The 26,209-nt window shown below is 47.2% G+C and overlaps 1 protein-coding gene across 1 annotated transcript in view; it reads left to right on the top strand.

Moving 5' to 3' along the window:
* ADAM12 (ADAM metallopeptidase domain 12) overlaps positions 1–26,209 on the top strand; it is a 311,461-nt gene that overhangs the window by 203,793 nt on the left and 81,459 nt on the right. The window contains 3 exon segments of the mRNA XM_066240397.1: positions 4,927–5,116; positions 12,594–12,659; positions 14,178–14,249. Of these exon segments, the coding sequence (XP_066096494.1) occupies positions 4,927–5,116; positions 12,594–12,659; positions 14,178–14,249 (328 nt within the window).

Below are 26,209 nucleotides of genomic sequence, written 5' to 3'. Positions count from 1 at the left end.
AATAAAATCTAAAAACTGGCCCGTATTCTGGGCCCCACAACCCTCTTAAAATAGTGCTGGAGGGAGGCAGGAGAACGTAGGGAGCCATGTTGGGGCCCAGCTCTGCCGCATGCCACCTGCATACCCGTGACAGTGGGAGTCATGCCCAAGGTGCAACTGAGTGGGGGTCTGCTGGGTAATAAGTGCAACGGGCACGGCCCAGAGCCTGGATCGAGGCAGAGCACCAGGAGGGGTCGCCCTCATCACCCAAACAATCCCTTATCCTCTGTGCTCTCCTCCCATCACGTCCAACTCGCTGCCCCAGAACGTGACCTCACCCTTCCCCCCGGCGGCAGGTCCACCCTCCTCACCGCCCCCCAGAGAAGGCACCCACCCCACCCAATTCCCAAACCTTTCCCGAACTGTTCTCTAACCTCCCTCCTCCTGTTCCACCAAGGGGGAGAGAACTCAACTCTCCAAGTCTGCTGGGTTTAAATTCCACACTGGGAGCTATTTCCAACTCCAAGTTTATAACTAAATATCTATGACATTCGACTTAAATTACATTCGCTTATCTAGCTTGGGGCCAGTGAGGGCTGTGAGAACATCAAATTTTTACATCTCCGAAACCTTGGATCCTTGAGTTTTGTGGTTTCCAGCAATCTCTAGAGCTAAATGATTAATTATACTCAAGACAGTCCAAAGCAATTATTTAATTAAGCAGCGCTAGAGGCTGCCAGTTGTTTGCAGCAAAAGGGAAAGCCTTCACCCCAGTTTCTCAACATCTGGCCTTTGGATGACTTAAAAGATAAAAGGAGATATGAGAACATTTTTATGACTAAATAACAAGTTCTAGAAATTTTCTATTAAGTAGGAAAAAAACTTTTTCTCAGCAATTTGCTTCTCCCGATTAAAACTTGGTGACATGATTTTACTGTAAGTGTTCAGCTTATTGAAATCCAATGAAAACTAGAAACTGTGGTAACACAAAGTGAAATGTGGGCACCGTTTTCTTTTTTAGGGCAGGCACGTGGGGTTTCTGACCGAGCAACATACTTTTTCCCCTTCAAGTGTGTTCATTTTCCACTTCCCCTGGCCTTTTTTTTTTTTTTTTTTTTTTTTTTTTTTTAGAGTTCTCTTTCTTAATGTAAGCTTTCTAAAAATCAACTTTTTTTTTTTCACTTTTTCGAAGCTGGAAATGGGGAGGCAGTCAGACAGACTCCCGCATGCGCCTGACCGGAATCCACCCGGCATGCCCCCCAGGGGGCGATGCTCTGCCCATCTGGGGCGTTGCTCTGTTGCATCCAGAGCCATTCTAGCGCCTGAGACAGAGGCCACAGAGCCATCCTCAGCACCCGGGCAAACTTTGCTCCAATGGAGCCTTGGCTGCGGGAGGGGAAGAGAGAGACAGAGAAGAAGGAGAGGGGAAGGGGTGGAGAAGCAGGTGGGCACTTCTCCTGTGTGCCCTGGCCGGGAATCGAACCCAGGACTCCTGCACGCCAGGCCGACACTCTACCACCGAGCCAACCGGCCAGGGCAAAAATCAACTTTTAATAAACAGAAATCCCCTATTAGTCATTCTACACTAGAAATCAAAGTTTTGTTTCATAATTTTTTTTTTCAAGGAAAGGGGATGCAGGCGACCACACAGAGATGATGACCAGAGTCACATCTTCAGGATCTACTCAGAGGGACACAAAGACAGTTGGGGTTTGGTGGGAGGCCGGGGACACAGGACCGCAGCAATATTGCTTTTAATCCATCAGCGGGGTTTGAAAATAGCCCCAAATTCCTCCATTACGGTAAGCCACGTTGGTCCCCCACTCTCTCCACAGCCATGTGTCACGAGTGTTGGGGACACCCCGCGTGTCTCTCCAAGGGTTTCTAACTAGCCTTGTGCCTCGGAAGTGACTTCTCAATTCGGGTGCTAGCTTCCTGGGCACGACCTGTTTCTCTCCACTGCCTGTCCCACTTCATAAAACGGGGCTGGGGGAGTGAACCAGTTGAATAATAAGGACTAGATCTGTGTGCATAGATCAGAATGAGTATGCTCAAAATCATTATCTTGTTGCTTTGAACCTCCTTCTCCCATACTATTGGGGGGTCGAAATATTGTCCCTCTATGCCAATTTGAAAATGATGAAGTCATCACCTACCTAGGAGGTCATCCATGAGCACAGGATCAGTGAATGACTGAAATAAATGAGGGAGAATGAATGACAGAGGAGGGACCTTACCCTCCTTTGGAAACGAGATGAATTGTCCGAAGGAAACGGATGGAGCACCAAACATTTAAAACTACTTCTTAAGGATTAAGCTAGCCTCAAATCTGTGGGTTAGTGCCATAAAATATAGAACTAATGCCCTAAACCTGGAGGCCATGGATGGCATTTGTAGTCCTGAGTCACCTGACTTGTCTGCAAAATGTGATACATGGTTGCATATGTGAATTATCCCAAGAAGAGTGTGAGCTCCCTGTCTCAGGATAGGCTAAGAGTCACTGTGCTGGAAGGTGACTTTTGCACAGAGAGTCTGTGCATTTGTGCAGTGGGGGAGACGTGCTGAGTAATGGTGGAGAGTCTGCACATTTCTGCAGTGGGGAGATGTGCTGAGTAATGGTGGAGAGTCTGGGCATGTCTGCAGTGGGGAGACATGCTGAGTAATGGTGGAGAGTCTGGGCATTTCTTCAGTGGGGAGATGTGCTGAGTAATGGTGGGGAGTCTAGGCATTTCTTCAGTGGGGAGACATGCTGAGTAATGGTGGAGAGTGTGCATTTCTGCAGTGGGGAGACGTGCTGAGTAATGGTGGAGAGTCTGGGCATTTCTGCAGTGGGGAGATGTGCTGAGTAATGGTGGAGAGTCTGGGCATGTCTGCAGTGGGGAGACATGCTGAGTAATGGTGGAGAGTCTGGGCATTTCTGCAGTGGGGAGACGTGCTGAGTAATGGTGGAGAGTCTGGACATTTCTGCAGTGGGGAGACGTGCTGAGTAATGGTGGGGAGTCTGGGCATTTCTGCAGTGGGGAGATGTGCTGAGTAATGGTGGGGAGTCTGGGCATTTCTGCAGTGGGGAGATGTGCTGAATAACAGCAACCAGGAGATGTGTGGGAAGCCTTAGAGCAGTCAGTTGACTGCCACCCAAACTGCTGTTTCTCCAAAGAAAATCCTTTTCCGTCATCAGAAAGAATCTTTTCAATAAGGACTTGATTGTCCCCCTCACTGGAAAAGAGAGAGACAGAAGCCATCAGGCAGGCTGGCGTTCCCATCATTGGACAGAATCGGACATTGCTCATTTTCAGGGAGCAAGACGTAGCCTCAGCTCTGTACTGCCCCAAAAGGTCACATGTGCATTGTGGTTCATGGCCCGAGATCACCTTCTGTCTCTACATGTGAGACTGTTTAGCAAATTTTGTCATTTTTTTTAAAGAATTTATTCTTTTATTCCTAAATCTAAATGTTAGCTCAAAACGTTTTGTTTAGTCATCGTTAATCCCGGAAATAGGTTTATCTTATCGATGCTGTATTTCCTATCAGGGAGCCACAAATGTCAGCGCGTGGGCAGATGTCTTTTTTTTTTTTTCATTTATCTGAAGCTGGAAACAGGGAGAGACAGTCAGACAGACTCCTGCATGCGCCCGACCGGGATCCACCCAGCACGCCCACCAGGGGTGATGCTCTGCCCACCAGGGGGCGATACTCTGCCCATCCTGGGCGTCACCATGTTGCGACCAGAGCCACTCTAGCGCCTGAGGCAGAGGCCACAGAGCCATCCCCAGCTCCCGGGCCATCTTTGCTCCAATGGAGCCTTGGCTGCGGGAGGGGAAGAGAGAGAGAGACAGAGAGGAAAGCGCGGCGGAGGGGTGGAGAAGCAAATGGGCGCTTCTCCTGTGTGCCCTGGCTGGGAATCGAACCCGGGTCCTACTCACGCTAGGCCGACGCTCTACCGCTGAGCCAACCGACCAGGGCCCGTGGGCAGATGTCTTAACGTAGCTGAGGACCTTCTTGGGATCACATGTTAACAGACGCCTAACCCGTGCACCGGCCCTTGTCAATAACCAAGAAGGCTGCCACCATTTAAGTGCTGGCTTGTGGCCTCCACTAGGCTAAACGTCTGAACTGGATGAAGCAGCCCTGGGAAATTAGTATTCTTATCCCATTTCCCAGATGAATAAACTGAGGCTCTAAGAGGTCAAGGGCCCACGGCTTGTCAATGGCAGAGCTGGAACTTCAGCCAGACTGTCGGAGGCCACCTTCTCAGCCTCAGGGCTGGGACATCTTCCGAAGGTGTTCGCTCCTATAAAGGGTGGTCCAGCTTTAGCCGAGATGGACTCGGAGCTCGCTCTTTAGGAAGCACATCTAACGCTCTGTGTGCTGACAGAGGTGCCTTTATCCACACATCTCCCACAAGTCAAATAAGTAAAATACAAAAAAATAATAATAATAATTTTATACTCAACCTTTCAGAATCCTTTGAAATATTTAGGCTATCTGGCCAATCAGGATGACTATCCAGTTGTAGGAATCTTCCTTTAATAAAAAAAAATGGTTTCCCTATGAATCATGTTGGCTCATTCGGATACAGTTATTTTCTAAGCAGGTGAAACATCTTTTGTCTCTTTGTCTCAACAATATATATTTGAGAAGTAAAAACAAAAAAAGAAAAAAAAGAAAAGATATGAAGGCTAACCATATCTATTCTTTCCCCAAAAAAGTATTTGAAACAAAAAATTTTCTCTGACTCATTCTTCAAAAGGTCTGCAAGGTGAATCAGTGCAAACATGTCACAGAAATGTCCTTTCCCGTTAAAGCCCGAGCTAAGAAATAAATCAGTGTCTCTCCTTCCGTTCTCGTCTCATCAAGAGCTGGGTCTCAGCCATAAACAAGGAGCTACCCTTAAAAGTTATGGGTCTCTTTTCTTCCTTTCTTTATTTCTTATTTCTTTTTCAACAGGGGACTTATGACATTTGAAAACAAAACCTACATCTTAGAACCAATGGAAAACATCACCGACGGACACAAACTCTTCCGGGCGGAAACCCTGCCGGGGATCTGGGGCTCGTGTGGACTCCGACATCACAACACCTCCCGCCCTGCTGTGGAGACTGGACTCCCACCACCCTCCCGGATGTGGGCAAGAAGGGTAGGAGGGGAAACCCGATGTCCTGTGTCTGGGGACCTGGGGGCACCAGCAGGGGCCACCCGGTGCCGGGATGTCTGGAGAAATGTTTCCACCTGGGCATTGTGTCGGGGGATAAACCCACCCAGTTTATCCAGAGGTGGTGCGTGTCATGCACGGGCCAACCGTCACCAAACACGGAGACCTCTATCCATCCTTGACTTGCTAATGTCAACCGCGGGCTTATTTATTGTTTACCTGCTAGGTAAAGTTGGGCTCAGAGGGCCACAGGGTGGCTATTGATTGTGTCTTCAGTGAGAATCCAGTCTAGGCCTCTATGCAGGGCTGTGCCCGCCCCAGTGGTAAGGAAGATACCAATGGACCCTGCCTGGCAGCTCCCAGAGAGCGCTCTGTCTGCAGGAGGAGGATGAGAGGAAGGTCTCTTTATGTCCGGTCTGCTTTGCGATTGGGGTATCCACGGTGGTCTGCAGAACGTGCCCAGTCTTTGCCCGCATGCTTGTGCAGAGGAGAATTGGGTCTGTGCGTGGGGCATGGCTAAGGGGTGTCGCTTCCCCGAACCAGGCAGCTGGTGCCTGTCCTATTTACCGCCCGGGGCTGTCCGAGCGGTCAGAGTTCTCTCTGGTCATCTGTCCCTGAGGCTGCTTCTCCGAGGTCTTCCCTTCTACTGCAGAACTGGAAAGGTCTCCGTCCCCGCCGCATGGGCAGGAACAAGGGCACCCAACGCCCCGAGGGGCAACGCCATAAACCACTCCCCATGATGGCTGCCCGGCCCTCTCACATCCACCATCGCCTCCGTGGGTCCCACAGGCCACACGGCACACTCTTGAAAGGGCTGGAGGGCGGGGGTCCATTCGCCACATCTGTCTAGAGGTCCCGAGTTGAAACGAGTGCAGCCAGAGAGGAAATGAGCAACAGTACCCTGGTGTTTCCTCTCGGCTTCCCCGTCGCTCTGTGGACAGGAAAGCAAGAGTTCCTAGAGGCGACGTCAGTTGCCCGGACGCGGGACAGAGTAGGGACGTGTTCCTCAACGTTCCTCAGGGCACATGTCATCTCCCCTGACTTTGACTCTTAGGCAGCCTCACATTTCACAAATACTACTTCTTTGCTCATTCCTAATTACTTTTCTAAATTCAAACAGCACACGTTATCCTAAACGATGTCTTCTCATGCTTAAAATCCCCCTCCGACCTGTGGGCAGTGGTGTATTTCCTCTCCCCTGCTCTCCACCTAGCCCGTTGAGGGCTTTTCACTTCCATTTTAGATTCATTCTTTCTGCCCTGGGCTTCTGCCCATGCGCCCCTAACTCCCGACGTGTTCATACGCTCCCGAGATTTTCTACGGCAGGAAAAGAACCATGATTTCTTTTTCTTCCTCATCACACAGAAGGGGATAGTCACTCCTTCGGGGGTGGGGGGGGGCTGGCTCACCTTGACATTGATACTCAGCAGGGGAAGTTGTATCTGAAGCCCAGAGTTTAAAAAACAACCCCCACCACACCCCACCCCAACCAGCTTCTCAAGAGTCTCTACCCTGCTTTTTTCTCGTACCTGCCTTAGAGTGACATAGTTAAGAGTTGGAGTCACCCAAGGCCAGCCCCGTCCCTGGTCCCAGGACACGTCTGAACATTTTCTCCGGTTCCCAGACCCGAGGGAGGACATGATGAAGGGGTGGCTCTTCCGGTGGCACACAGTGGGACCACTGCCTGTCGTCATCGAGCTGCTTTGCTCCGAGTACCTCGGATGGATAACCCGGCCGTCGCAATGACGCAATGACGCTCGGGCATGTCTGTTGTCCTGTGGAGACAGGCGCGCTCGGGCCGCACTCGCCAGCCAGGTTTTAATTTTTTAACTAAGTCTGCAGCTCTCTTAACCATGATGGGCACAGTTGTTTCCAGTCATTTTGATTTGCAGGGAATTGCGGGGGGAGGGGGGGCAAGGCAGGCACCTGAATAAAAACGTTGTTTTGTTAATGCATACTGGTGTGGAAATGAGCCTTTAAATAAAATGGGAAGGCATCCGAGGCAGCTGCACTTGCTCTCAGTATTCCTCTCTAGACGTCGCTGTGATTGCTTTTATGGGAGAGAAAATGTCCTTGACTTAAAGTACAGTTATACGATGAAAACGATGCAAAAAGTGATTTTTCGGTTAGTGGAAATGTTTGGGGGTTGGAAGGGTGCCGCACAGTGTCCAGGGTGGCACGTGTGGCCAGGATGGGCGGGGCGCGGTCAAGGACCACGCCGTCCGCCCGCCTCACGCAGCCGGCCTCGACTTGCTCCTTGGCCGTCCACAGCGCTGCAGCGAACTGACCTTGTTCACGCAGCGCAACCACAGTGCCGGCCTCTTCCCGGCATCTCTCTGCCCCGACGGCATGGTCACCGTGGCAAAAATCAGTTTGCCAACTGAGATTTTCTTTTCTGTGGATATTGGCATTCTCTCCTCCTGGAGCAGCAGGAGTAAATCTAGGCTCAGGGGGTGTGCGCTGGGCACAGCATAGGTCGGAGCTATTGCTTGTCATTTTCACAAGGCTTTCTGTTAGATTTGAGCGGGTGTCTGCAGTCAGAGCTGCAGGGTCCGTCCTCTGCTCTGCAGCTCTGTGAGTCCAGCCCGGAAGCCCTGGGCGCTGAGCGCTCCTGCCGCGTGCTGCTGCCCCTGTCACCTGCCGCACGCTCGGGAACACAAATTCATTCTCACCTCTGCCTGAGCCTGCCAGCAGGAAGGCAGGGGTCTGCAAACCTGCTCCTGGCGAAAGTCACATGATACGTCCCAAAGGCGATGGACATTATTTTTGAATTACCCTTTTTTAGGGATTAGCTATGCTATCCACCACCACTCCCCCCGTTCATAGAGGCATTGAGTCAAAAGGAAAAGCCAATGTCTTCTTTTTCTAGAAAGATGGGTTAACTTTGGCTGCAGAGGACAAGCAGGAATGGAGGCAGAGTGACACTGCTGTGTCCCCTCGAGGGCAGCTGTCCTGCAGTGGCCCCGAGCCGAGGTTCTGAGTTTCTGGACAGGCTGTCATCTCTCGCAGAAACCCCCCCAGGAGCAGCGGTGTAGGGAACCGTGGTGGTAATGTGTGTCATAAGCAGAGCCTGACAGTGGCTGAGTGTCAGGCAGCGGCTGGCACCGTCAGAAGGCTCGCTGGTTTCCTAGCAGGCTCGTGGAGTGCCTCTCTAACACGTGGGATTCCCTCCTCACTTCCGTGCCTGCCTCTGCAGGGGGACAGCCCCAGGTTCCCTCATAGCCCGGGTCACTCTTCCAGCCCAGTGTGGTGAGCAGCCAGGAGCACCGTGGCTTCCTGGGCCCCGGGCTCCAGCATCTATCAGTGCGAGCTGGGCTTCCAAGATCTGCAGGTGCGGATTCCTGCCACGACTTGAATCAATTACAACTCTGGATGAATAGGGAACCGGCCTCTCTCGTGCCGATGGCACTTGGGACCTCAGTTCGGTACTTTCCCGTCCACGCTCAGTCTGTTCGAGTCAGCCCGGGCACCCCTCTTGTGGTCTTGTTTGCCGACTGGCTCTGCAGCCTATGTCTTAGCCCAGCCTCAGAGGCTGTGCTCCACACAGGGTAGGATCAGGGTGCTTTGTCCCCACACGAGTCATTGGGAAGGGTGATGGAAACGACCTTCCACAGTGGAGACCAGGGCTCAGCTCAAATATTCATGAAGCGGTCCTAGAGGCAAGGCACGGAGCCTGGCTGGAGCCACCAGTGATCTTTCCTTGTTGAGAAGAGGATGATAAGCCAACCGTTTGACTCATTTAATTGGCTGACCGCATCACCTATGCAAACATGGGCCTGGCTGCCTAGTTACTGTTCTTTCTTCTTTCGGTTGTATTGCACACAACTTGGACACATTGTTACTGCCCCAGACCACCCCCACCCCCCCTGCACTCTGGGCTTTCCCTGTTACCTCTCTATAGCCCATTCTCCTCCCGGCAGCCAGAGGATGCTTTAAAAACATCACATTCAAAGGTGCCCTTTGGCTCTTAGATTATTAGATTGCGACTCCACCTCCTGACAGCGGCCCTGTGTCCTGCCCACATCTTCTCAGCCTCGTGTTGGCCACACTCCTCTCGTTCACTAGACTCTAGCTGTTCTATCAGATATGATGACACTCTAAATTCCCTCCAGATTTAGGACTTCCACTACTGCTGTTCCATCTATCAGAAACACTGTTCTCGCCACACTTTCCACAAAAGACCTGCTCCTTATCCTCGGGTCTCAGCTTGGTCTCTTCTCCCATTTTTATTTAAATTGTAGAACCCTGTCAAAATCAAAAAAAGCACAACAAAAGGAACCCTGTTCCTTTTGTTGTGCTTTTCACAGGCTGTGCTTGATTTTTCTTAATTTGGTATCGTCTCCTCCCCAACCCTGCCCAGAATGTGAGCTTCTTAGCAGCTGGACCCTCAGTTTCTTGTCCACCCCTTTGTTGCCAGCTCCCAGCACAGTGCCCAGCTCCTAGAGAGCTCCCAGGAGGTATCTGCAGGATGCATGCATGATATATAAGCAGTCTGGCCCACAGGAAGAAAGAGTTACAATGAGAATTTATGGCAACCTTAATCTAAACAGTGCTTTTCTAACTTGAGCTGGGTTGAGTGAAGTTCCCAGTTGCCAGAGGCCTTGTTGCGACATGTTCAGGGGGATACTCTATCTCTAGGAATTCGGCTGTGATGACTCGAGAGGCCCAGGAACTGACTGCTTCCCTCTTGAGCAAGATTCAGGGCACGCCTCGGTCTGCACCTTGGAGCAGAGACTCCTGGGCCGTCCTCAGAGGCGTAGGTTCCTATCTGTTTGGGGAAGGGCTTTTGTTTACAACCCCCAAAATGAGCATTTAATCAAGCAGCCAGTTTCAAATGCGGCTCTGCATATCAAAAAATTTAAATTGATAAAAACAACAACAAAACACTGGACAGCCCAAGTCGGTGGACACCACGCGGAGGTAATTTAAGCCTCTCTGTGTGTGCAGCGAGGGAAGGAAACCTCGTGGCCGCAAGCCGGCCGCTCCCCTGGGGCTTTTGATTAGAATGCGGTTAGCTTCTCTCTGAGTTTGCAATTCTCTGAATTCATGAGAAAATTTGGACTTCTCCAAAAACTGCAGAGACAGGAAAATTGGGCTCATGTGTTTGTTTTCATTATCTGGAATGATACATTTTTCTAAATGATGATCCAAGAAATAGCCCCCACCCCAGGCCGTTGATTTCACCCCTTTCAGTCTCAAAGGTGTGTTCACGTCTAAGCAACCAGGGCCCTTTCCAGGAGTTTTCCAAGGGGACGTTCATTTTTTTTTTTTTTTTCATTTCTAGGGCTTTATTTTCTTCTATCTAATTAGCCTGAATCTGTTAACGGTTCATGAGGGAATTGGGCGGGGGCGGGGGTAGGGGTTGGGGATGGGGGTCAGGAAGAGACATCCACTTCTCTCACACCTCAGTAAGGAAAGGGGCAAGAGCTTCACACTTCGAAAAGGTGTCTCATTTTGTGGATACCAGTGGATACCTCAGAGGCTAATCTTTTTTTCTTTATAAACGGATAGTTATCACCATAAAACACACCTACAACACATCGTTACAATGCCAGACTTTCTCTCTCTCTCTCTCTCTCTCTCTCTCTCTTCTGGTAATGTTGTAAAAGTTGGAGAAATTATACCTTTTGTAGTGCTTTATTTTTTTTTCTTCCTCCATAAGGTTTCCAGATTTATTTAGGGATCCCTAAATTCATGCATCAGCACAGCTGGGTGGGTAGGGGGAACAGTGCTCTGAAACAAACATTTTTCTTGTAAAAGTCTGCTCGCAAGATCCCGGACTGATGGGGATTTGATTTATAAAAGATGTTTCCCCTCAGGACGATGTGACTCGAAAGCTAATTCAAAGTGAGCATGCCTGGGTCGTTTTTGCTGGTGTCCGGAAGCGTGGTCACAACCTCGCAATTTTTTTTTTTTTTTTTTACTATTTTTTTGTTTGTTTGTTTGTATTTTTCTGAAGCTGGAAACGGGGAGAGACAGTCAGACTCCCGCATGCACCCGACCGGGATCCACCCGGCATGCCCACCAGGGGCGACGCTCTGCCCACCAGAGGGCAATGCTCTGCCCCTCCAGGGCGTCGCTCTGCCGCAACCAGAGGCACTCCAGCGCCTGGGGCAAAGGCCAAGGAGCTATCCCCAGCGCCCGGGCCATCTTTGCTCCAATGGAGCCTCGGCTGCGGGAGGGGAAGAGAGAGACAGAGAGGAAGGAGAGGGGGAGGGGTGGAGAAGCAGATGGGTGCTTCTCCTGTGTGCCCTGGCCGGGAATCGAACCCGGGGCCCCCGCACGCCAGGCCGACGCTCTACCGCTGAGCCAACCGGCCAGGGCCACAACCTCGCAATTTTTAAATGCAACGTCTGTGTTGTTCAGTCGCAAACCAGAAATTATCAGTCACAAGGCCCTCCACCGGTTCAACCTGCATTTCCCCCAACTGCCTTTTATCGCAAAAACAGAAGGCTTTGTCTTTTTGTTTTCAGTGTTTGCTTTTGGAGACCACCTTCCATGCATTGCTCTATTTCTCCTAAATACAAAACAAAATTTTTTTTAAAAAAGCAAAGAAATGCCTTTGGGATTCTCCCCACAATTCATAAAAGAGTGTGAATGTTTTTCTTTCTTTTTTGAGGAAACCTGATTAAAATGTAACTCACTTCGGAGGCTGCCTGTCCTCTTGCTGCCTGGGTGTGCTCCCATCCTCGCCGCTGGATACACAGTTTCCACATTTTTCTCCACTGTTTCATTCTTACGAAATCCCTTTCCCTCGCTGCCTCCGCAATTTTTTTTCCTTGACACTGTTTTTTTTTTTCTGTTCTTTTTTTCTTTTTATTCCTTCATCATTCTCCTCCTAACACCTCTTTCTCACCTGGTTCTGTTCCCTGTGTATCAACCTTGCTGTTCCCCGCTCTCCAGACCACCCATCTTCCTCTGCTTCCAACCAGGTTTCTCCATGGTCAGCCATAGGAAGTCAGTCCACTGGCGTGGATTGTGCCATTCCTGCTCAAATCAATCTATGTGCCCTTCCACTTTCCTCACATGGCGAAACCAGACCATAAAGGCAAAGGGGACACCCGTGGGACACTGTTTCGTAACTTTCTGTGGTGATCTCCAAATGCACGCCCTGTGACAGCCCGAAACTAACAGCCACGGACCGGTCCCTGGTCCAGAGAGCGCGCCGCTGCCCGTTTCTGCGCGAGCTCGTCCTGGCCCTGCCGTCAGTGGTCGGGCCGGGATGTGCAATTTCCGTGCAAGGATTCCCCCAGACACACAGACACGGCCCCTCCTGTTGAGAAGGCCCTACAGAGGTTGTGGGGGCTGGAGGTGAACTTCTGATGGAACGGAGGTGTGGGAGCTGGCGATGGTGAGGATAGGGTCCCCTTAGTGAAGGTGCATGGGTGAAGAGAGGTGGCCAGTGTTCTGGGAGCCCCCCGCGAGGCAGGAAGGGAAATTAACTCCATGCTTGCTTTTTCAGCATAAAAGGGAGACTCTCAAGACGACCAAGTATGTAGAGCTAGTTATCGTCGCCGACAACCGGGAGGTAAGAGCACCTGAAATTTCTCAATGCAGCTGGTTTAAAAAAAAAAAAAAGCAAAAAAGGGAAAAGAAAATGTTTAGCATGTTACTAATGTGCTTTAATTAACTTATATTTTTATAGGCCTTTCAACGCATTGTAAACAACTCATGGAACACATGCTTTTCTGATATTCTAAAGTATAAAATAATAAAAATGTATCTGATATGGCAAAATAATAAGCAAGGACTGCAAAAAGAAACAAAAACAAACAAACCAACTGAGCTGAGCTCTCCAAACAGGGGGGAATTATCTGGGGGGAAATGGAAGATGACTTTAGAATGTATTCTAAACATTGTGTGGCTGGGTAGGGGGCGAGTTAGTTTACAAAGTGTCCCAAACGTCTTCCACCACAATAAATGAATGAAAGCTGTAGACAGATGTGAGCAGGAAAGCCCTACCCCCTGAAGCAGGGCCTGACGTTCTGTGAGTTTTCTCTTTTAATTGGGTTTTTGGGGGTTTTTTTTTTGTATTTTTCTGAAATTGGAAACGGGGAGGCAGTCAGACAGACTCCCATATGTGCCCAACCGGGATCCACCCGGCATGCCCACCAGGGGGCGTCGCTTCTGTTGCGACCAGAACCATTCTAGCGCCTGAGGCAGAGGCCACAGAGCCATCCTCAGCGCCCGGGCCATCCCCGCTCCAATGGAGCCTCGGCTGCGGGAGGGGAAGAGAGAGACAGAGAGGAAGGAGAGGGGGAGGGGTGGAGAAGCAGATGAGTGCTTCTCCTGTGTGCCCTGGCCGGGAATCGAACCCAAGACTCCTGCACACCAGGCCGACGCTCTACCACCGAGCCAACCAGCCAGGGCTTCTTTTAACTGGTTTTTTATTAGCATTTTTGAGAGTATCTTCTCTGTATTCATTTCCTCTATCTATCCTAACTGAGGCGACATTTTCTCATAGACTCTACATGCATGAACGAAACAGGCTGGACAATTTCTCAGAAAATTCCCCCACTCTGGAAGGTCAGATGAAAGGGAATTGATTGACATTTTGTCATTTCTCCTCTATGTTGTTTTGACTTCTTGCCATGAGTATCTGTTGCTTCTACAATTTAAAAAAAAACAACAAAAAACAAATATAAAAGAAATTTCTGAGGAAGTTAAAATCAACTATGGTTTCGTGAACCAGGGTCACCCCAGTAAATTCAATGGAAAAAAAAATCAAGTGGACGATATGACAATGGCTTTGAACTGCCTTCCAGTTGTCTGTTTCCTCTTAGCCAAAACTGTGACGGCTGCTTTTATTGACCAGGCTGGAAAAATGCAGAAGTTGCCGTCTTAAGAGCACTTGGCTGGGGCTGATTTCAGGGAGTTTCAGAAAGTCCCGGGTGGGGAGAGTTCTCGGCAGGGTGGGAGCTCATTTCTCATAAACAAGGGAAGGTTGTGGGTAAAGCCCAAGAGACTTCACAAGTCCAGGAGCTGGGAAGATGGGCTTTGATTGACAGGCTTGCTGGGATGTGTGCTGACGTTTAAAATTATTAAGTTTCAGAAGCAAGGAAAAGATCTGGAGAGAGTGAAGCAGCGACTGATAGAGATGGCTAATCACGTTGATAAGGTAAGTCCTTTCCCAAGAATTGAATTGTTCAAATCACGTCCATGTTTGGAGACAAGGTGGAGGGAGTGAGGTTCATTCACCTCACCCGGCTGACCAGGGAGCCGTGAGCCGGGATTCGCCTCCGGTCCTAGGCCGGACTGCAGACTCCTCTGTGCTGAGCGCGGAAGCCCGGGCCTGGAGCGGCAACGGGAGATGCCCACCCACGGCTCTCTGCTGGCCAGGCCGAGTCCCCGTCTCGGGCATTTTGGACTGACTCTCAGGTAGACCCAGGGCCCCAGTAGGGTGCCTCCCACCCTTCTGAGAACTCCCAAGCCAGCCTCTTCCCACGTCTCCCTGGGAGCATCCCACTGGCCCCTGCATACCGCCCCCAACAGCCCAGCCCTGTGCCAATGCCTGAGACTTGTGTTCAGAGGCCAACCCTTTACACAGGAACTAAGCAATTCCCCAGCAGGCCCTCGTTCATAAGGGACACATCGGCTCCACAATGCTGGGACGTGGAAACTGACTTACAGCCCAATCAGCAGGTGAGAAACCTCTCTCTGAGAAGCAGGAGGGGACAGAGGCTCTGTCAGAGCTGGAAGAGACCCTGAAGGCGGGTCTAAACCCAGGGGTCTTTGCCCACTGGAGTTCCTTATATGACTTGTTCACCAGGAGGTGCTCGAGCTGTCTACACCCCTTCCACTCAGCAGCACACCCTGCGTGGGAGAGAGAGCACAGAGCCGCGGGGTGTGGATGTGCTCAGAGCCTTCCAAAGACACGTCAGCCTGAGTGTCTGGGCAGAGCCCGGGCGTCAGGACCGCCCCAGGGGGTTCTCAACGGGCAGCAGGACTGTGATCACTGTGTTAACAAAACCCTAGTCCTAAGCGATCACCTGTCTCCAGCCCGTGCAGAAAGGTGAGAGGGACAGGGGCCCGGCTGGGGGCTGAGGCTGCACTGCCCACCCCTCGGAGACCTCTGCACTTGACGCCGTGCTGTCCAAGGCTGCCTGGGGTGGCTGTGTCTATCGGCCGTCCTGTTATATGTGAGTGCATGGAGTTTTTGGAGTTCTTAAAAAAAAATCGGGAGATGACGTCAGAGTAATGGCGGAGTAGGAAGCGATACCGATAAATCTCCCCCAAAACTCAACAAGATCTTCAACCAGAAACAGAAAAACCTATACTTGGAGACTCCAGATGCTTCACAATACACCCGAAGGTATGGTCGAATGAAAAATTGGCTAAATATATAACCAAATCCTGAAGGAAATAGGGAGTAAGAAATGCTCCGCCTTCCTCACTAACCTAAACAGGGTGGCTTTCTCTGGTAACTGTGAATATAGAAACTGAGGCGGGCAAAGGGGGTGAATACATCCAGGCCGCGCACAAAAGGCCGAACCAGGCTGTGGCACGGAGATCCTAGCGGAGGAAAAACTGTTCCTGTGGCAAGCCGGGCAATACAAGCTAACACTCGCGCCAAACCCAAACAAAGAAAGACAAGCGGGGCAGCCATTTTACCCGTTCTCCTGGTTGGTGCGCAGTGAGTGGGCGAGAGATCTCTTCCTAAGCCCCAGAAGTGGGTGTCCGTGTTGCCCCACAGAGAGGCAGGGTCAGAGGCCTTTCTGTGGGCCGAGGGCAGAGTCTCTGGGCAGCCCCAGCGCCCTGGGAAAGCCGCGCACGGGAGGAAGCGAGAACTAATTCCAACGGTGGAAATTTTCCATGCTGGTGAGGGTTTCACTCAGGGAAACGCGGCCGGCCTCATATCCTGGTGTGCGCGTGCAGATAGGTAGTGAGCGATTCCTCCGAGTGCCTCGGCAGTGCGCGCCCGTGTTATCGCACAGAGGGGCAGAGTCAGGGGCCTTTGTGTGGGCAAAAGCGGAATCTCGGGCCGCCCCAGCGCCTTGCAAAAGCCGCGCACGGGGACGGAGCGAGAGCGAATTCCAGCGCTGCAAATTTCCATGCGGTTGGGGGTTTCACTCAGAGCGTGAGACTACTGGCCGGATATCCTGGTCTGCACGCGCAGATAGTGAATGAGAGTTTCCTCCAAGCACCCCGGAAGTGGGTGCCCGCCTGTGTTACCGGACAGAGTGGCAGAGCCAGAGGTCTTTGAGTGGGCGGAAAGCCCGCCTGATTATGCTAGCAGCTCTGACTGACTGAGCCTTACCCAGAGCCCTGTGCTGAGTGGGAATAGAGTGGGGAGTTGCCAGCTCTTTGAACCTCTTACTATCCAGGCAGAGGCAGCAACAACCCCATACCTGGATTATCAGGCTACTAATTGAGGAAGGAAAGACTAGGAGAAAGGCTCCAGGAACACGGACTCTCTCACTGTCGGAGCCTATGAATGCTAATGAGCCTTGACTGCCAACGAGACTAAAGCACAATACATGACATTGCCATAGAGACTTATCAACTGCAAACCTCTACCTGAGCGTGCCAAAGGGGCAGAACCTGGGGTACAGAGTCACCGACCAGGAAGAGGGAGAGAAAAGAAAAAACAAGAAGATAACCTCTCAAAATCAAGAATAATCTGCAGACTTTATAACCTATCCCATTTTATTATATTTGTTCGTTTGTTTCTCTTATCTTCATTCTTGATACTTTTTTTCCTCCTCCAATTTGGCCGATTAACTCTCTGCCGGTCTTACTCTCTCCTCTCCTTGAACTACACTACCCATAAGTGTTACATCTCCCATTATCTTTTTTCTCCTCTTCCTTTCTCTCTATGAGGGTTGCACTCCAAAACCTTTAACTCTCTCTCTCTCCTTTCTTTTTTCTTCTTTTACTGGTTCCCTCTTTTTTTTTCTCTCTCTCTTTCTTTTCTCCCTCTATATTAGTTTCTTCCTTTCTCCTTTACATCTCCTCTCATTCAAACCTCAATAACAAACAAATTATCTTATCTGGGACTCAAACTTATGTTTGTGGCATTTTGGGGGTTTTTACTTTACCTTTTTAACTCACTAGCAGTGCTCCCATCCCTGGTTCTCCATTTTATCTAGTTCTTGTTCCACTAAATACAATAGTATTTTTTTAATTTGTCCCCCCATTTTTCTGTTCTCCTCTTATTCCTCTCATCATAACTCTTAGACAGCCAACACCTAAAAGCAAATCATTTTATTCTTGACCCAAATTTTTTCCTTATTTGCTTTTTGTGGGTCCATACCGCCCCCCTTTTTCTTTTTTTTTTTTTTTTTCTTCTTTTTTTTTTTTTTTTTGCCCCTTTATTACTTTTCCCCAATTCAGGACCTCCATCACAGGCATTATTTGTTATAATTCACAGTTCACCACAAGATTTTCTCAAGAAAAAGGGGAGAGGAGAGGAAAAAAGGAGGGGGGGAATAATTTCCTTTTTTTAAAAATTATTATTTTGTTTTTCTTTATTTTATTATTAATTTTTTAAAAAAAACAACTCTTTTTGATTTTTGATTTTTTTTAACTTTTTATTCTTTATTAAATCTCATTAATACTATCAACAAAACCACCCTCAGATGCCATTAAGGAAGAGAAAATCGAATATCATGGATACAAAAGAAAGAGAGGTAACACAGCTAGATGAGGAAAAATCTATGGAGAAAAAATTTAATATATTGGAAACCTTGGAGCTAAATGACAGAGAACTCAAGATAGAAATCCTAAAAATCCTCCGAGATATACAAGAAAACACAGAAAGGCAATTTAGGGAGCTCAGAAAACAACTCAATGAACACAAAGAATATATGTCCAAAGAAATTGAAACTATAAAAACAAATCAAACAGAGATGAAAAACTCAATTCACGGGCTGAAAAACGAAGTAACAAGCTTAGCTAATAGAACAGGTCAGATAGAAGAGAGGATTAGTGAAATAGAAGACAAGCAACTTGAGGCACAACAGAGAGAAGAAGAAAGAGACTCAAAAATTAAAAAAAATGAGATAGCCCTACAAGAATTATCTGACTCCATCAAAAAGAATAACATAAGAATAATAGGTATATCAGAGGGAGAAGAGAGAGAAAATGGAATGGAGAACATACTCAAACAAATAATAGATGAGAACTTCCCAAGCCTGTGGAAAGAACTAAAGCCTCAAATTCAAGAACCAAACAGAACACCGAGTTTTCTTAACCCCAACAAACCTACTCCAAGGCATATCATAATGAAATTGACACAAACCAACAGCAAAGAAAAAATTCTCAAGGCAGCCAGGGAAAAGAAGAATACAACATATAAAGGAAGGCCCATTAGATTATCATCAGATTTCTCAGCAGAAACTCTACAAGCTAGAAGAGAGTGGACCCCAATATTTAAAGTCCTGAAAGAGAGAAACTTTCAGCCACGAATACTATACCCATCAAAGCTATCCTTCAAATATGAAGGAGAAATAAAAACATTCACAGATACAGAAAAGATGAGGGAATTTATCATCAGAAAACCCCCACTCCAGGAATTACTAAAGGGGGTTCTCCAATCAGATACAAAGAACAAAGAAAAAACAGAGCCACAAGTAAAAGCTCCAAGAAGAACACAATAAAACCAAATTTAAACTGTGACAACAACAAAAAGAAAGACGGGGAGAAGATGGAGATTAACAGTAGCAAAGGACGATGGAGTGCAAAAGTACTCACAAAATAGTTTGCTACAATGAACAGGGTAGGGACCCTTTTCATTACTCAAAGGTAACCACCATTGAAAAAACCACCACAGAAGCACATGAGATAAAAAAGATAGCAACAGAAGAAAGATGTATGGAATACAACCAAATAAAAACAAAAGATAGAAAAACGAAAGAGAAGGATCAAACAAGACACAAAACTAACAGAAAGCAAGATATAAAATGGCAATAGGGAACTCACAAGTATCAATAATTACACTAAATGTAAACGGATTAAACTCACCAATAAAAAGGCACAGAGTAGCAGAATGGATTAAAAAAGAAAATCCAACTGTATGCTGCCTACAGGAAACTCATCTAAGTAACAAGGATAAAAACAAATTCAAAGTGAAAGGCTGGAAAACAATACTCCAAGCAAATAACATCCAAAAAAAAGCAGGTGTAGCAATACTCATATTGGATAATGCTGACTACAAGACAGGAAAAGTACTCAGAGACAAAAATGGCCATTTCATAATGGCTAAGGGGACACTGAATCAAGAAGACATAACAATTCTTAATATATATGCACCAAACCAAGGAGCACAAAAATATATAAGACAGCTACTTATTGATCTTAAAACAAAAACTGACAAAAATACAATCATACTTGGAGACCTCAATACACCGCTGACGGCTCTAGATCGGTCATCCAAACAGAGAATCAACAAAGACATAGTGGCCTTAAACAAAACACTAGAGCACCTGGATATGATAGACATCTACAGGACATTTCATCCCAAAGTGACTGAGTATACATTTTTCTCCAGTGTACATGGATCATTCTCAAGAATTGACCATATGTTGGGCCACAAAAACAACATCAGCAAATTCAGAAAAATTGAAGTTGTACCAAGCATATTTTCTGATCATAAAGCCTTGAAACTAGAATTCAACTGCAAAAAAGAGGAAAAAAATCCCACAAAAATGTGGAAACTAAACAACATACTTTTAAAAAATGAATGGGTCAAAGAAGAAATAAGTGCAGAGATCAAAAGATATATACAGACTAATGAAAATGACAATACGACATATCAGAATCTCTGGGATGCAGCAAAAGCAGTGATAAGAGGGAAGTTCATATCACTTCAGGCATATATGAACAAACAAGAGAGAGCCCAAGTGAACCACTTAACTTCCCACCTTAAGGAACTAGAAAAAGAAGAACAAAGACAACCCAAAAGCAGCCGAAGAAAGGAGATAATAAAAATCAGAGCAGAAATAAATGAATTAGAGAACAGAAAAAATATAGAAAAAATTAATAGAACAAGGAGCTGGTTCTTTGAAAAGATCAATAAAATTGACAAACCCTTGGCAAGACTTACCAAGGAAAAAAGAGAAAGAACTCATATAAACAAAATCCAAAATGAAAGAGGAGAAATCACCACGGACACCGTAGATATACAAAGAATTATTGTAGAATACTATGAAAAACTTTATGCCACTAAATTCAACAACCTAGAAGAAATGGATAAATTCCTAGAAAAATACAACCTTCCTAGACTGAGTCAAGAAGAAGCAGAAAGCCTAAACAGACCTATCAGTAGAGAAGAAATAGAAAAAACCATTAAAAACCTCCCCAAAAATAAAAGTCCAGGCCCTGACGGCTATACCAGCAAATTTTATCAAACATTCAAAGAAGACTTGGTTCCTATTTTACTCAAAGTCTTCCAAAAAATTGAAGAAGAAGCAATACTTCCAAACACATTTTATGAGGCCAACATAACCCTCATACCAAAATCAGGCAAGGATGGCACAAAAAAAGAAAACTACAGACCAATATCTCTAATGAATACAGATGCTAAAATACTAAACAAAATACTTGCAAATCGAATACAACAACATATTAAAAAAATAATACATCATGATCAAGTGGGATTCATCCCAGAATCTCAAGGATGGTTCAACATACGTAAAACGGTTAACGTAATACACCATATCAACAAAACAAAGAACAAAAACCACATGATCTTATCAATAGATGCAGAAAAGGCTTTCAATAAAATACAACACAATTTTATGTTTAAGACTCTCAACAAAATGGGTATAGAAGGAAAATATCTCAACATGATAAAGGCCATATATGATAAACCATCAGCTAACATCATGTTAAATGGCACTAAACTGAAGGCTTTCCCCCTTAAATCAGGAACAAGACAGGGTTGTCCACTCTCTCCACTCTTATTTAATGTGGTACTAGAGGTTCTCGCCACAGCAATCAGACAAGACAAAGAAATAAAAGGCATCCATATCAGAAAAGAAGTAAAAGTATCACTTTTTGCAGATGATATGATCCTATACATCGAAAACCCCAAAGAATCCACAAAAAGACTACTAGAAACAATAAGCCAATACAGTAAGGTCGCAGGATACAAAATTAACATTCAGAAGTGAATAGCCTTTCTATATGCCAACAATGAAACAACTGAGAAGGAACTCAAAAGAATAATCCCCTTCACGATTGCAACAAAAAAAATAAAATACTTAGGAATAAACATAACAAAGAATGTAAAGGACTTATATAATGAAAACTATAAACCATTGTTAAGGGAAATTGAAAAAGATATAATGAGATGGAAGAATATACCTTGTTCTTGGCTAGGAAGAATAAATATAATCAAGATGGCTATATTACCCAAAGTAATATACAAATTCAATGCAATTCCCATCAAACTTCCAATGACGTTTTTTAAAGAAATAGAGCAAAAAATCATCAGATTTATATGGAACTATAAAAATTCCCAAATAGCCAAAGCAATCCTAAAGAAAAAGAATGAAGCTGGGGGCATTACAATACCTGACTTCAAACTCTATTATAGGGCCACGACAATCAAAACAGCATGGTATTGGCAGAAAAATAGACACTCAGACCAATGGAACAGAATAGAAAGTCCAGAAATAAAACCACATATATATAGTCAAATAATTTTTGATAAAGGGGCCAACAACACACAATGGAGAAAAGAAAGCCTCTTCAATAAATGGTGCTGGGAAAACTGGAAAGCCACATGCAAAAGAATGAAACTGGACTACAGTCTCTCCCCCTGTACAAAAATTAATTCAAAATGGATCAAAGATCTAAACATAAGACCTGAAACAATTAAGTACATAGAAGAAGACATAGGTACTCAACTCATGGACCTGGGTTTTAAAGAGCATTTTATGAATTTGACTCCAATGGCAAGAGAAGTGAAGGCAAAAATTAATGAATGGGACTACATCAGACTAAGAAGTTTTTGCTCAGCAAGAGAAACTGATAACAAAATAAACAGAAAGCCAACTAAATGGGAAATGATATTTTCAAACAACAGCTCAGATAAGGGCCTAATATCCAAAATATACAAAGAACTCATAAAACTCAACAACAAACAAACAAACAATCCCATAAAAAAATGGGAAGAGGATATGAACAGACACTTCTCCCAGGAAGAAATACAAATGGCCAACAGATATATGAAAAGATGCTCATCTTCTTTAGCTATTAGAGAAATGCAAATCAAAACAGCAATGAGATACCACCTCACACCTGTTCGATTAGCTATTATTAGCAAGACAGGTAATAGCAAATGTTGGAGAGGCTGTGGAGAAAAAGGAACCCTCATACACTGTTGGTGGGAATGTAAAGTAGTACAACCATTATGGAAGAAAGTATGGTGGTTCCTCAAAAAACTGAAAATAGAACTACCTTATGACCCAGCAATCCCTCTACTGGGTATATACCCCCAAAACTCAGAAACATTGATACGTAAAGACACATGCAGCCCCATGTTTATTGCAGCATTGTTCACAGTGGCCAGGACATGGAAACAACCAAAAAGCCCGTCAATAGATGACTGGATAAAGAAGATGTGGCACATATACACTATGGAATACTACTCAGCCATAAGAAATGACGACATCGGAACATTTACAGCAAAATGGTGGGATCTTGATAACATGATACGAAGTGAAATAAGTAAATCAGAAAAAACCAGGAACTGCATTATTCCATACGTAGGTGGGACATAAAAGTGAAACTAAGAGACATTGATAAGAGTGTGGTGGTTACGGGGGGGAGGGGGAAATGGGGGAGGGAAAGGGGAAGGGGGAGGGGCACAAAGAAAATAAGATAGAAGATGACAGAGGACAATCTGACTTTGGGTGACGGGTATGCATCATAATTGAACGACAAGATACCCTGGACTTGTTATCTTTGAATATATGTATCCTGATTTATTGATGTCACCCCATTAAAAAAATAAAATTATTTAATAAAAAAAAAAAAATCAAAGCAAAGGCTATTCTAGAGATGTGCCTCCGTTCCACAAGGCAGTAGGGGCAGCGCCCAGCGCAGCGCCCTTGGGTCAGGGTGCCTCGCACGTGGTCTTGTCAGACCTTGGAAGCACAGGAAAGCCACAGACGACACTAAAACCGGACTGCTAAGGGCTGGTGTCCGCTTTAAAATGACGTGTTCGGTTCTCCACGTTGTGTTTCTTCACTGTGTGCTCTGTGCCACTCTTGCTTCAGTCTGCAAAACCAAAGAGGAGCGTGTGGGAGTCTCTTAGCAGCTGGCACTGGTAATGAAAGAGCGGCAGACCCCAGCCAAGTCCTGCCGGGCCTCCATGGACTTGGCCAGCCCGCAGGTTCTCATTTCTGGTGGGAGAGAGCTGAATTGCTTGGCACATGCATGTGTCAGGCCCCAGCAGATCTTGAAGACTCTGGTGGGATCCCCAGACCCCTTTCCACACTCTCTAGTGAGCTCTGGACAAGCAGTGTTTCCAAATGTCACTTTTGCGACTCTATATTCTCCAAGTATCTCAGCCTCCCCCTTCCCCCCAACCCCCGCCAAAAAGAGAAACAGAGAAACAATGACTGTCCGGTTGCACTTCTGCATTTGCAAAAATCTTGTCTCTTCTTGGCCATTCTAAGTTAATAACTGCTTGGCCGGCTACGTTGGAGGGGACGGGGGAGAAGGACAGCCTAGACTGGAAGACAGACACATGATTTAGTGACAAAGGTGACATTCTTAAACACTCAGGAACACACACACACACCCTTAAGTAAATTACAGAAAGCAGGCCTGAGACTTGTATTCAGAGGCCAACCCTTTACACAGGAACTAAGAGCAATTCCCCAGGGGCCAATTAAATGGCTGGGCATGGGGGTGGGGGTGGGGCCCTGCCTGCCAAATGCAGTGATCGCCTTCGCCTCTTTAACCTTTCACCTCCTCTCTTCCCACTTCGGATTCATTAAGAAGTTAGCAGCAGCTGCAAATTCTTTAAGGCTGAACCTCTGTGACCTGCTGGAGAGGACTCATCATCTGTGAATTTAATTTCTTTCAGGCCTTTTCTCTCTCCCCCCACCCTCTCCCTCTCTCTCTCTCTCTCTCTTTCTCTCTGCCCCGTGAGTCTCGCCCCCCCCCCCCACCAAGCCAGTTGCCTGAAGGATATAAGTTCCTGTGTTCGGACCTCAGGAGACTGCCCTTTGGTTCTACCCATTATTTATTTTCAGATCCACTTCTTGCAGAAAGCCTTCCTCGAGCCCTCCAGTAGAGCACCCTCAGAACTTCCGGTTTGCGCGCTTTCTTGGCAGTGAGTTCTATTGGACTTAACTGTAATCGTGGCTGTGCGCTTCTTGCTGACCTCTGAGCATGTAGGAGCCAAGGGGAAAGGCCATCCTGGCCCTTCCTCTTTCTGCCAGTGCCAAGCCTACTAGTCCACGGCAAGAGCCAAGCAAATATTTGTTGCTGCTGAGTCAATGGGTGAATCGATTCAGCTGGTCTCAGGCCGTGTCCACATGCGTTCTGGGACTCACAGGTCAGGCAAGCAGCTGCCCAGCTCCATCTGAACCTCACTCTGAGCCTGGATCACAGGGGGTCGCCTTGGCAGAGAGCCACCCTAGCGTAAAGGGTGGCTACATCAGGGGTTTAGAACCTAGGCACCAGGACCGGCCTGCCTGCGTTCAAACCTCAGCCGTGCCGACCGTGTCCTGGGTGGTTCCATGGTCCCCCTGTGCCTTAGTGCCCTGGACTGTAAAATGAGAATCATAATAGTTCTTCCCTCTTAGAGTTGTTAGGAGGATGAAGAGAGCCGCAGCAGGGGAAGCACTTAGCCCTGTGCCCAGGACGTAGTGGATGCTCATTAAGTATTAGCGGTGGTTGTTGTTGCTAGAAAGAGCTAAGAGGAGGCTATCGACAGTCCTGGGAGGGACACTCCCAGCAGGCAGTAGAGGATTGATTGTGCATGATGACTTGCGGTGAGGTCAGCGGACATGACGGTGACCAGCAGCACCGATGTTGAAGCGGAGAGCCTCGACCTTATGTACTTCTCTCTGTATGAAGTCTACGGATGGGCTTTGAGAGGATCATTGATGGAAATCACAGCCCATCATTATTGTGACGAGCTCCTTGATTAGGGAGCATCAAAGCTAGCTCAGAGAAACAGTAACAGTTAGTCCTTCGTTGGGGCCCTCGTTACAACCTCTGTGTAGTCCTCGACAGAGGCAAACAGCATCCCCTTCACAGAGGACAATCTGGAAGCCCACACTTAGCGAGCTGGTGTGGACATCAGCACTGGACATCCTACATCTCTGCCTTCTGATCACTGTCACCTTTGTCCAGGCAACAGCTGAACATGGGATCTCGGCATCAAAGGACAGCAGTCAGACATGCACATTCAGAGGTCCAGATGAGTCAGTCCAGCAACTCGATTTTGCCTGGGAAGCCTCGGTGGGGTGCTTCCAAGCAATCCTTGATTAAAAACAAACTGCTGAGCAGCCTTTGGGTTATATTGACTCATTAACTTATTAATGTAATGCCTGTAGCTGTTTTTCTGCTTGGAGCCAAGTTGGACTGCTGCGGTCAGCTTCTATCTCGTGATGTCCTTTGTGTTCTAGTCATTTTCTCCTGCTAACCTGATGCTCTCCAGATGAGGAGGGAGATGAGCAAGGGAAAAAGATGGCCCTGCCTTCCATGGGTCAGAATCCGGGCCGAGATGCTCAGCCTGGGGGAGTTCATTGTACTTGAGCTCACCACGTTGGAATGGGGCTTCGCCGTCCAAAGCGGAGCTTCTGTGATTTCGTTCCTCATTGGTCCAAGTATTCTAGCAGCTGAGAATAGGACTTGCTCACATCTGGAGCTTGACTTTGGCAGCTGTCACCGGCCACATCACGCTCCTTGGCTACCTGGAGTAGCAGGAGATGAGGACTTTCTCATCCTGCCCCGCCTCACGCATCACAGGCATGGAAGGTTTTTCACAACCAGCCAGGCGATCCTGTGTTCTTCCCTGGGCTCTGAGCACAGAGCCACCTCCCTGTCTTAGCAGTGCACGTGGGGCAGCAAGGTAGCTGGGGGCCATGGGCAGTTCTTACCTCTCCCCCGACC

This window comes from Saccopteryx bilineata, chromosome 7 (assembly GCF_036850765.1).
Source record: "Saccopteryx bilineata isolate mSacBil1 chromosome 7, mSacBil1_pri_phased_curated, whole genome shotgun sequence".
NCBI lineage: Eukaryota > Metazoa > Chordata > Mammalia > Chiroptera > Emballonuridae > Saccopteryx > Saccopteryx bilineata.
The sequence above is the reverse complement of the archived record's forward strand: the minus strand, read 5'-3'. Positions and strand labels throughout refer to the sequence as shown.